Raw genomic sequence first — 12,500 nt, 5'->3', positions numbered from 1 at the left:
AGAGGGCAGCCAGGGAGCAGCTATGGCTGCTTCCCTGCTGCCGCTGAGACCCTGCTGGGAGCCTTCAAGGTGACGTTCTCTCGCCTATATACAGGCCTCTTAGCCAAACTCCATTCAGAAATCTTGCTGTTTTAAGGTGTATTGACTATAAGCCGGAGAAAACACAGATACCAAACATTATCCAGATGTTTTGTCAGCCTGTGAGAGACGCGGTTCATGTCACCATCCAGCAGCGCATCCTCCCTCTGCCGCTGCACGCCGCGGAGGGCGGTAGAGAGCAGCTATTATTAGTTATTGGATATTACTGAAATAAAATCTCCCTTTCGTCTATGCCGATCTGCAGAGGCGGACCGTTTGATTTACATCCGATTTCTCTTTGTTTCTGTACATAGTCGCAGATGAACCGTTAAATATTGAATTAGTGGATGTTAGCGGAGTTTGGAGTCTGTGTTCTCTATCGCGCTGGTCACCGGGGGGGAGAGCCGAGCTCCAGGCCGGGGGGGGGGGTGGGGGGGTGGGGGGGTAATCGTACCTCCTCCAGGATGCTGACGGTGTTCCTGCAGCTCTGCAACCGGGTGGTGAAGCTGGACGTGGTGGGGGAGTTGTAGTCCTCGGTGGTCTCCGACAGGAACTCACACACTGAGATCTGATCCGGCATCATTCATACCAGAGAAAATATCCAGAAAAGAAGGGAAACACGCTGCAGAACCGAACCGGACAGACCCGGCAGGACCCGACAACCCACGGTGCGTTCAGGGACCTTAAGCAGAGACTGCAGCTGGTCTGAGGTCAGCTCATCAGTCTCTCTCCTCCTGATGATTCATTCCTCCTTTCTCTCCTCCGCTGACCTGCTGTCAAGTCTCACACCGCGCACCATGTGACCCCGGCGGCTGATGTCACAATAAAAGACCCCATAAGACATAAAATGTTTAAACATGAAACGTAAAATAAATGATTGTCACATCAGTTACATTATGGGGAATAATTAATAATAATAAACATAGTAACTTGAATGTTATTGGCACCTTAAGTTTACAGCAGTAAAATATTTTCTAAAAAATTGTATTTTAACAGTTGATTTCTTCGTGTTTTTGTTTTTTCTTCACTTTTCTTAAAGGGTCTTTTATTTTTAAGGACAAAACGTGTAATATCCGGTGACTTCCGGTGCTTGACACAACGGGCTGCGCTGGATAATGGACAGGGAGTGCGCATGCGTCACACCGCGGGCTTCTTAAGAGAAGAAAAGATGAAACCAGACAAACATTCAAACAGTTTAATACAATCAAAAAATGCATTACTTAATCAATATTATTTTATATTGATATCAGTATAAAACCTCCCTGTGCAGTGCATCAGGTAAACTGTGACGTCACTTTGCAGTAATTTTACATGTTCAGCCCTTCAGGTATCTTTAGGATTATGATCCAATAATATCAGATCAAACTTTATTGATCCGCGAGGAGAAAGTGTTACGGCAGAATTAATATACTGTTCTAATCAATCAATCATCAATCAATCAATCAAATTTGATTCCTAGGCTACAGCCCCTTCCATACAGGTGAGTGCTTCACAGATGACTGACAAGCCAATAAGACAGTAAACAGGAAAACAAGTTGAGACTGATGCACACGACAAATAAAAAGTATGAAAATGTTATAAAATAATAAAAATAACATTTTATATTTATTGACAGTTTTAAATACAGTGGAGATAAATGAACTACAGAGACCAGCAGGCGGCAGCATTGCGTCACCGCTGCGTCACTTGAGTCAGAACCACAGAAGAAGAAGAGAAGCAGGAAGTGTTGAGAGAAACAGTCAGAAGCTGATTAGCCTGATTAGCCTGTAGGCTAACGCTCTGATATGAGGTTTATAAGCTGAACAGTAAGTTCTTCTTCTTCTTCTTCTGCAGTCAGAAACTCTGTTTGTAGTTTTAATAGCGAGCAGGGAGCTGACGCTGCTAGCTGTTAGCATGTAGCTTAGCTGACTCTCTGCCCGACTGTGAGTTTACACGGAGTTAGCAGTTAGCTCCGAGTTTAGCTTATTGATCTGTTATTGATCAGCAGGTTAGAGTATCATGTGAAGCTGTGGCTGAACGTCCGGAGTGACAGCTGCTCAGTTTAACCCGAGCTAACCTCAGCTAAACCCGGGCTAACCTCAGCTAAACCCGAGCTAACCCCAGCTAAACCCGAGCTAACCTGGGCTAACCTCAGCTAAACCCGAGCTAAACCGGGCCGTCAGCTCGGCCAGGTGAGCCGCAGAGGATCCTGAATCTGCTCAGTTTCCTTTATTAAACAAGAACAGTTCAGACATTTAGTAGCTGAAACTGTCAGAAACTAACAAACACATGTTAGAAACAGTTAATATATGAACTTCTAACTGGACAGATGGATTGATAAATGATTGATAGATGATAAGATTAGTAAATGGATGGACTACACACACATAAGAAACACAAACCACCACCAACAGTGCAGTGGTTTTGGATCTGGTCTACTGTGGTCTGGATGGGGGGAAAACAGCGAAATTGCCTTTTATTCTATGTTAATGAGCAAAATGAAGGTTTTGCAAATCTGAAGCCATTTAAACAGCATCAAGGTTTTTACTATGATGTCTTTGGTGCAAAACCAGAATCAGCCACTAACTTTCCCCTTAACCCGGAACCAGAACCTGAATCTGCTCCGTTTACGGTATTAAACATAAAGAACAGTTCAGACATGTTGAAAACTGCTGAAACTGACAGAAACAAACACGTTAGAAATCTCTGTTTGTTAATCTTGAGATGAGAAAAAACTTTTCAGTTCCTGAAAGAGAGGAGACTTAACCTCGGGGTCAGTCGCCATGGTAACTTAACCTCGGGGTCAGTCGCCATGGTAACTTAACTTCGGGGTCAGTCACCATGGTAACAACTTTGGGGTCAGTCACCATGGTAACAACCTCAGGGTCAGTCGCCATGGTAACAACCTCAGGGTCAGTCGCCATGGTAACTTAACCTCGGGGTCAGTCGCCATGGTAACTTAACTTCGGGGTCAGTCGCCATGGTAACTTAACCTCGGGGTCAGTCGCCATGGTAACTTAACTTCGGGGTCAGTCGCCATGGTAACAGTGAAGCTAAGCTGCTGGTTTCATGTCTTGGTTCATTCAGTGGGATCAGAGCTGGTGTGGAAGCTCGTTCATTAGTGGAGCTTTACTGTCTCCTGGTCGGACGTTAGTTTGTTATTCAGGACTTTCTAAAGTTTCTTTGAACAGTGTTTTTTCTCTCACATTCAGATATTAAACCTCTGCATGAAGCTCTTGATCAGACGTAGTCAGAGCAGCTCCTGACCTGAAATGCTTATTGCACATAAGATCAATGAATAATGATCTTTATCTGGAGGGAACAGTCCTGTCATAGTTCAGGCTGTGTACAGTCTGAACTCGTTTCAACAGCATCTCACTGACTGTTTAAATTTACTACATCTGTTGAAATAAAGTCACTGAATGCTGTTTAAAGATCCACAGATGTCTAAACATTTTCTGTTTAAACCTTTTTCAGATGCAAATCAGCAAACTCATTATTACATTATGATGTCTCTGTGTCTTTGATCTATTCATGTTTTAAATCTTTAACTGTATTTTTCATCTTCAGTCGCTGCTTCCTGTGTTTTGTCCGTCAGATTAAATCTGAACAAATATATTTAAAATGTAGCTGCAGCTTGATACACAGTCAGATTCCACTTTATCATCATTAAGGAAATGTAAGTCTGATAAATGATCAATTAATGGACGACACTGAATAAAACTTTACTGATCAGCTGTTCTGGAACCCGAAACTGGAACAGACCCGACTCAGACTGATTGACTGATTGATCAATGGGTGGACTACACACACAATAATCTGAAAACCACCAATTTTACGACACATGAAGAGATAAATAAGAAAAGAGAAACATAAATAACTAAAGTCTGAACTGAAATCGTAAATATAAACAACGATCAGTTGATCAACAGAAAAATGTCAGAAGTTTTCTAGTTTCAGCTTCTTGCAGATCAGATCTGAACTGTTGGTCAGACACACACACACACACACACATATATATATATATATGTGTGTGTGTGTGTGTTTCATGACAGTAAAACTCAGTCATCAAATGAACATTAAAGCTGTGTTTCTTGCTGTAATCATTCCTCCTGTTCATACTGACCATTAGAAGATCCCTTCATAATGACCTTACAATGGAAGTGATGGAGGACAAAATCCACAGTCTGAAGCTAATATGAAGCTTCAGCGTCCAAATGAGTCAAATCAAGTAGATATCTTTCAACGTTACAGTCTTTTTAGTGCCAAAGTCCCTCTTTTTGTTACTATACTTCCACCTGCAGCTCAACAGGGAAACACTGTCCGAGGAAACACAAAGAGGGAATTTGATGCTAAAAAGACTGTAAATGTGTCAGATATCCACTTGATATGACTAACTCAGACTGCTGAAGCTGAATAGAAGCTTCACACAGACTTTTAAATGACTGTGTGGACACACTGTGGATTTTATCCTCCATCACTTCCATTGAAAACACATTTGAAGGATCTTTAATATCCAGTATGAACAGGAGGAATGATTACAGACACCTGACTGCTGGTTTAACACGCTGGGAACACTGGGAACTGTTATTTAAAGTCTTGTAGTGTTAAACTGTGATCAGCAGGCTGCAGATTAAACTGATCCACATTTCTTCATTTCCTCTGAACTCTGAACACAAAGGCTGCAACTAACTGTTCTTTTCATTATTGATTAATTATCTTCCTGATCAGTTGTTATAAAGTGACAGAAAAGCCACGATGACGTCCAAAACCTCCAAAAACTCAGTTTACAATGAAATAAAACACTAAAGACAAGCAGCAGATTGACTGAATGCTGAACAATTAATTGATTATCAAAATAATTGCTGATTAGTTTTCTGTGTGAAGTGTGTCTGATAAGCGCCGCCCCCCTGTGTGCAGGTGTGTGACCTGTGTTTGCCTCAGTGGGCGTGGCCGTGGCGATGGCTCTGATCGAGGGCGTTGGGGACGAGGTGACGCTGCTGTTCGGCTCTCTGCTGCTCCTGCTGGTGCTGCTGCTGGCCTGGATCTCCACCCGCACCTCCGAGCCCCCGGAACACCTGTTCACCTCCACCGCAGGCCCCGCCCCCTCACTGAGGCCCGCCTCCTCCCTGCAGGACACGCCCCCCTCCTCCTCCTCCTCCGTCACCTTCTCCTCCTCCTCGCCATCCAGCTCCGTGAGCGACAGCAGTGAGCGCTCTGTGACGGAGGCTCCGCCCCCTGCCGCCGCCACCCAGGAGGACCAGGAGAAGGCCGGGGAGGAGGGCGGGGATGGAGGGGGGAGGAGGGAGGAGGGAGGGGACGGGCTGAGGAACAGAGGGGGAGACTCGGCGTCCTCTCAGAGGAACATGGTGGTCAGACTGAAGTTCCTGAATGACACCGAGAGGACGGCTCAGGTCCAACCTCAGGACACCATCGGATACATCAAACGGTGAGAAACATGCCGTCTATACAGGGATCAATACACATGATCAGCACAGGGATCAATACACATGATCAGTACAAGGATCAATACAGGGATCAATACACACGATCAGTACAGGGATCAATACACATGATCAGTACAAGGATCAATACAGGGACCAATACACATGATCAGTACAGGGATCAATACACATGATCAGAACAGGGATCAATACAGGGATCAATACACATGATCAGTACAAGGATCAATACAGGGATCAATACACATGATCAGTACAGGGATCAATACACATGATCAGAACAGGGATCAACACACATGATCAGTACAAGGATCAATACACATGATCAGAACAGATATCAATACACATGATCAGTACAGGGATCAATACACATGATCAGAACAGGTATCAATACAGGTATCAATACAATACACGTGATCAGTACAGGGATCAATACACATGATCAGTACAGGGATCAATACACATGATCAGTACAGGGATCAATACACATGATCAGAACAGGGATCAATACACATGATCAGAACAGGTATCAATACACATAATCAGTACAGGGATCACTACACATGATCAGAACAGAGATCAATACACATGATCAGTACAGGGATCAATACACATGATCAGAACAGGTATTGATACAGATATCAATACACATGATCAGTACAGGGATCAATACACATGATCAGAACAGGTATCAATACACATGATCAGTACAGGGATCAATACACATAATCAGTACAGGGATCAATACACATGATCAGAACAGGTATTGATACAGATATCAATACACATGATCAGAACAGGTATCAATACACATGACCAGAACAGGTATCAATACACATAATCAGTACAGGGATCAATACACATGATCAGAACAGGTATTGATACAGATATCAATACACATGATCAGAACAGGTATCAATACACATGACCAGAACAGGTATCAATACACATAATCAGTACAGGGATCAATACACATGATCAGAACAGGTATTGATACAGATATCAATACACATGATCAGTATAAGGATCAATACAGATATCAATACACATGATCAGTACAAGGATCAATACAGATATCAATACACATGATCAGAACAGGTATCAATACACATGATCAGAACAGGCATCAATACACATGATCAGTACAAGGATCAATACAGATATCAATACACATGATCAGAACAGGTATTAATACAGGCATCAATACACATGATCAGAACAGGTATTGATACAGATATCAATACACATGATCAGTACAGGGATCAATACACATGATCAGAACAGGTATCAATACACATGATCAGTACAGGGATCAATACACATAATCAGTACAGGGATCAATACACATGATCAGAACAGGTATTGATACAGATATCAATACACATGATCAGAACAGGTATTGATACAGATATCAATACACATGATCAGAACAGGTATCAATACACATGACCAGAACAGGTATCAATACACATAATCAGTACAGGGATCAATACACATGATCAGAACAGGTATTGATACAGATATCAATACACATGATCAGTACAAGGATCAATACAGATATCAATACACATGATCAGTACAAGGATCAATACAGATATCAATACACATGATCAGAACAGGTATCAATACACATGATCAGAACAGGCATCAATACACATGATCAGTACAAGGATCAATACAGATATCAATACACATGATCAGAACAGGTATTAATACAGGCATCAATACACATGATCAGAACAGGTATTGATACAGATATCAATACACATGATCAGTACAAGGATCAATACAGATATCAATACACATGATCAGTACAAGGATCAATACAGATATCAATACACATGATCAGAACAGGCATCAATACACATGATCAGAACAGGTATCAATACACCTGCAGAGGCTATTAGACAGGTGACGTCACTCTCTGACTCTGACGTACCTGCAGTCTGTATATATTCTATATGTAGCAGTCTGTATATATTCTATATGTAGTAGTCTGTATATATTCTATATGTAGTAGCAGTCTGTATATATTCTATATGTAGTAGTCTGTATATATTCTATATGTAGTAGCAGTCTGTATATATTCTATATGTAGTAGTCTGTATATATTCTATATGTAGCAGTCTGTATATATTCTATATGTAGTAGTCTGTATATATTCTATATGTAGCAGTCTGTATATATTCTATATGTAGTAGTCTGTATATATTCTATATGTAGTAGCAGTCTGTATATATACTATATGTAGCAGTCTGTATATATACTATATGTAGCAGTCTGTGTATATATTCTATATGTAGCAGCAGTCTGTATATATTCTATATGTAGCAGTCTGTATATATTCTATATGTAGTAGTCTGTATATATACTATATGTAGTAGTCTGTATATATACTATATGTAGCAGCAGTCTGTATATATTCTATATGTAGCAGTCTGTGTATATATTCTATATGTAGCAGTCTGTATATATTCTATATGTAGTAGTCTGTATATATTCTATATGTAGCAGTAGTCTGTATATATTCTATATGTAGCAGTCTGTATATATACTATATGTAGCAGTCTGTATATATTCTATATGTAGCAGTAGTCTGTATATATTCTATATGTAGTAGTCTGTATATATACTATATGTAGCAGCAGTCTATATATTCTATATGTAGCAGTCTGTGTATATATTCTATATGTAGCAGTCTGTATATATTCTATATGTAGTAGTCTGTATATATACTATATGTAGTAGCAGTCTGTATATATTCTATATGTAGCAGCAGTCTGTATATATACTATATGTAGCAGTCTGTATATATTCTATATGTAGCAGTAGTCTGTATATATTCTATATGTAGCAGTCTGTATATATACTATATGTAGCAGTCTGTATATATTCTATATGTAGCAGTAGTCTGTATATATTCTATATGTAGTAGTCTGTATATATACTATATGTAGTAGCAGTCTGTATATATTCTATATGTAGCAGCAGTCTGTATATATACTATATGTAGCAGCAGTCTGTATATATTCTATATGTAGCAGTCTGTGTATATATTCTATATGTAGCAGTCTGTATATATTCTATATGTAGTAGTCTGTATATATACTATATGTAGCAGTCTGTATATATTCTATATGTAGCAGTCTGTATATATTCTATATGTAGTAGTCTGTATATATTCTATATGTAGTAGTCTGTATATATACTATATGTAGTAGCAGTCTGTATATATTCTATATGTAGCAGCAGTCTGTATATATTCTATATGTAGCAGTCTGTATATATTCTATATGTAGTAGTCTGTATATATTCTATATGTAGTAGTCTGTATATATACTATATGTAGCAGTCTGTATATATTCTATATGTAGCAGTCTGTATATATACTATATGTAGCAGTCTGTATATATTCTATATGTAGCAGTCTGTATATATACTATATGTAGTAGCAGTCTGTATATATTCTATATGTAGTAGTCTGTATATATACTATATGTAGTAGCAGTCTGTATATATTCTATATGTAGTAGTCTGTATATATACTATATGTAGCAGTCTGTATATATTCTATATGTAGCAGTAGTCTGTATATATTCTATATGTAGTAGTCTGTATATATACTATATGTAGTAGCAGTCTGTATATATTCTATATGTAGTAGTCTGTATATATACTATATGTAGTAGCAGTCTGTATATATTCTATATGTAGCAGTCTGTGTATATATTCTATATGTAGCAGTCTGTATATATTCTATATGTAGTAGTCTGTATATATACTATATGTAGCAGTCTGTATATATTCTATATGTAGCGGTAGTCTGTATATATTCTATATGTAGCAGTCTGTATATATTCTATATGTAGCGGTAGTCTGTATATATTCTATATGTAGCAGTCTGTATATATTCTATATGTAGCGGTAGTCTGTATATATTCTATATGTAGCAGTCTGTATATATTCTATATGTAGTAGTCTGTATATATTCTATATGTAGTAGTCTGTATATATACTATATGTAGTAGCAGTCTGTATATATTCTATATGTAGCAGTCTGTATATATTCTATATGTAGCAGTAGTCTGTATATATTCTATATGTAGCGGTAGTCTGTATATATTCTATATGTAGCAGCAGTCTGTATATATTCTATATGTAGCGGTAGTCTGTATATATTCTATATGTAGCAGTCTGTATATATTCTATATGTAGCAGTAGTCTGTATATATTCTATATGTAGCAGTCTGTATATATTCTATATGTAGCAGTAGTCTGTATATATTCTATATGTAGCGGTAGTAGTAGTACGACTGTCTCATAATTAGATTTCATAGCTCATAATTAGGCCTTTGATTAGTTTTCCATTGGTGAATGCAACATGCTTCCATAGTGATGTGTTGATGCTGACGTTTGACCTCTGACCTCTGCAGGACCTACTTTGCGGGTCAGGAGCAGCAGGTCCGTCTGATCTATCAGGGTCAGCTGCTGCAGGACGACGCTCAGACTCTGGCCTCTCTGAACCTGGTTCATAACTGTGTCCTGCACTGCCACATCTCCCAGCACGCCGTCCGGGGCGCGGCGGCGGGGACGCGGCCCGCTGACCAGGTGCAGGTGGCTCTGAACGTGGGCAGCCTCATGGTCCCCCTGCTGGTCCTCATGCTGTCGGTGCTGTGGTACTGTCAGATCCAGTACCGTCAGTTCTTCACGGCCCCGGCCACCGCCTCGCTGGTCGGAGTCACCATATTCCTCAGCCTCGTGGCCTTCGGAGTCTACCGCCGCTAGCTAGCTGCTTTCTGATTGGCTCTGCCCGAGTCTGACCTCAGAGGCGGCCGGGACTCGGACCTGCGGGAGGATTTCATGTGTTTTCTGTTTTTGTTTCTGTTGCCATGGAGACGCTGAGTGTAAATGAGGACTTCAACTTTTTTTTTTAGATCAATTGTTTCTGTAGGGTTCTCATCATCGTGCCTCTTTTACTTTGTTTGTTCTGGTCCTGAAGAGTCCAGCTGTCAGACCACCAGACTGTAGACCGGACCGGACCGTCTGTCTGCTGGATGGGAGAGGAACATCATTTGTGTAAATTGCAGCTTTTGAAGAGAAAGAAATTCTATTAAATCATTTATTTATCTGGTTGTTGTTCTTTGAGTCTGTTCGCTGTGTGATGTGACGTGAAGCTGCTCGTTCACACAAACAACCTTCTTCCTGCGACGCTCACATGTCCGTACGTACGATAAGACGAGTGAGATCCTGTTTATTTAATGTTTATCTGTAAAGGGACGAGTACACAGCAGGAACCGATGCCTGAGCTAGTTTACAACGCTTGTCCCCAGATGGACTCGACAGTAAAATACATATGAAAGTGCACAAGACTCAACACTATATATATTCACAAATTACAGCAGGAAACTCAACAACAAAGTACATACAAAGCAGCACAAAACACAAACAAGCTGGCATGTGAGTTTACTTCAACACAGGTCACATAAATGAACAAACAGTTCATTCATTTATAACAATTAATTAAAATCATCAGAGAACTTAAAGGTGACAAAAAGCTGTTTACTGTTAAATACCTTCAGATCAGCTGGTTTTTAATTTGACTCAAACTCTTTCACATTAAACTGTCAACCGTCACGTTTGAACAGAAACAAAAAGAGAAAGTTTGTTTAATAAACTGAACGTTTCTCTTCAGCTCGACGTCTCCTGTCACAGCTGCTGTTTCCTCTCCGTCAACACTGAAACACAAACAAACGTTTACAGTCACCAACCAGCAGCATGATGATGTCACCACCTGTACCTGGCTGCAGGTCCTATCAGTTACCATAACAACCAGTTTGTGACTTGTAAACAGTGGTGGAAGAAGTACTCAGATCCTGTACTGCAGTAACAGTACTAATATAGCAACGTAGAAAATGCAGTAAAAGTACATAAGTATTATGAGCTTGATGTAGTTAAAGTATTGCAGTAAAAGTACATAAGTATTATGAGCTTGATGTAGTTAAAGTATTGCAGTAAAAGTACATAAGTATTATGAGCTTGATGTAGTTAAAGTATTGCAGTAAAAGTACATAAGTATTATGAGCTTGATGTAGTTAAAGTATTGCAGTAAAAGTACATAAGTATTATGAGCTGGATGTAGTTAAAGTATTGCAGTAAAAGTACATAAGTATTATGAGCTTGATGTAGTTCAAGTATTGCAGTAAAAGTACATAAGTATTATGAGCTTGATGTAGTTAAAGTATTGCAGTAAAAGTAGTGGTTTGGTCCCTCTGACTGATATATTATTATATATGACATCATTAGATCATTAATAGTGAAGCATCAGTGTTAGAGCAGCATGTTACTGTTGTAGCTGCTGGAGGTGGAGCTAGTTTACACTACTTTATATACAGTTAGCTAGTTTAGTCCAGTGGTTCCCAACCTAGGGGTCGGGCCCCTCCAAAGGGTCAGCAGATAAATCTGAGGGGTGGTGAGATGATTAATGGGAGAGGAAAGAAGAAAAAACAAAGTTCTGATACACAAATCTGTTTTCAGTTTTTGGACTTTTTCTCTAATCTTTGATTTTTGCTGAAATATTGGATCATTTGAACATTTATTGAAATGAAAGCATGTGAGAAGTTTAGAGGGAAAAATCACTATTTGGTGGAGCTGTTAACAACTCATAGACATGTGAAATGTGACCCCGACTACACACTGCTTTTTGTAAGACGTCAAAAGACAAAAAGGTTGGAAACCACTGGTTTCATCTTTAACAATGTGTTGTATTTTAAAAGCTTGTTATATTATCCATTGTGTCAAATCTTCATCTGAAAAGTAACTAAAGCTGTCAAATAAATGTAGTGGAGTAGAAAGTACAATATTTCCCTCTGAAATGTAGAAAGTAGCATCACATGGAAATACTCAAGTAAAGTACAAGTACCTCAAAACTGTACTACAGTACAGAACTTGAGTAAATGTACTTAGTTACTTTCCAGCGCTGCA

At 39.4% G+C, this 12,500-nt stretch overlaps 3 protein-coding genes across 8 annotated transcripts in view; 1 reads left to right on the top strand and 2 right to left on the bottom strand.

The window, feature by feature from the left end:
• asap1a (ArfGAP with SH3 domain, ankyrin repeat and PH domain 1a) overlaps window positions 1-920 on the bottom strand; it is a 35,656-nt gene extending 34,736 nt beyond the window's left edge. For all 3 annotated transcript variants that reach the window (XM_042428397.1, XM_042428398.1, XM_042428400.1), the window contains exon 1: window positions 533-920. In XM_042428397.1, the coding sequence (XP_042284331.1) occupies window positions 533-661 (129 nt within the window). In that variant the 5' untranslated portion in view covers window positions 662-920. The remainder of the gene's footprint in view (window positions 1-532) is intronic.
• A 573-nt stretch (window positions 921-1,493) lies between these two features.
• Window positions 1,494-10,645, top strand: tmub1 (transmembrane and ubiquitin-like domain containing 1). Of its 2 annotated transcripts, none has more exons than XM_042428410.1 (3): window positions 1,494-1,883; window positions 4,978-5,506; window positions 9,953-10,645. In XM_042428410.1, exons 2-3 carry the CDS (start codon window positions 5,019-5,021, stop codon window positions 10,302-10,304), a joined length of 840 nt encoding a protein of 279 aa, XP_042284344.1. In that variant the 5' UTR covers window positions 1,494-1,883; window positions 4,978-5,018; the 3' UTR covers window positions 10,305-10,645. The 2 variants fall into 2 exon arrangements, with proteins under 2 accessions (XP_042284344.1, XP_042284345.1); XM_042428411.1 differs by lacking the exon at window positions 1,494-1,883 and adding an exon at window positions 2,127-2,249.
• A 321-nt stretch (window positions 10,646-10,966) lies between these two features.
• Window positions 10,967-12,500, bottom strand: part of LOC121908409 (dynein axonemal heavy chain 17-like) — an 18,815-nt gene continuing 17,281 nt past the window's right edge. For all 3 annotated transcript variants that reach the window (XM_042428394.1, XM_042428395.1, XM_042428396.1), the window contains one exon: window positions 10,967-11,254. In XM_042428394.1, the coding sequence (XP_042284328.1) occupies window positions 11,249-11,254 (6 nt within the window). In that variant the 3' untranslated portion in view covers window positions 10,967-11,248. The remainder of the gene's footprint in view (window positions 11,255-12,500) is intronic.

Source organism: Thunnus maccoyii, chromosome 12 (assembly GCF_910596095.1).
Source record: "Thunnus maccoyii chromosome 12, fThuMac1.1, whole genome shotgun sequence".
NCBI classification, from domain to species: domain Eukaryota; kingdom Metazoa; phylum Chordata; class Actinopteri; order Scombriformes; family Scombridae; genus Thunnus; species Thunnus maccoyii.
The sequence above is the reverse complement of the archived record's forward strand: the minus strand, read 5'-3'. Positions and strand labels throughout refer to the sequence as shown.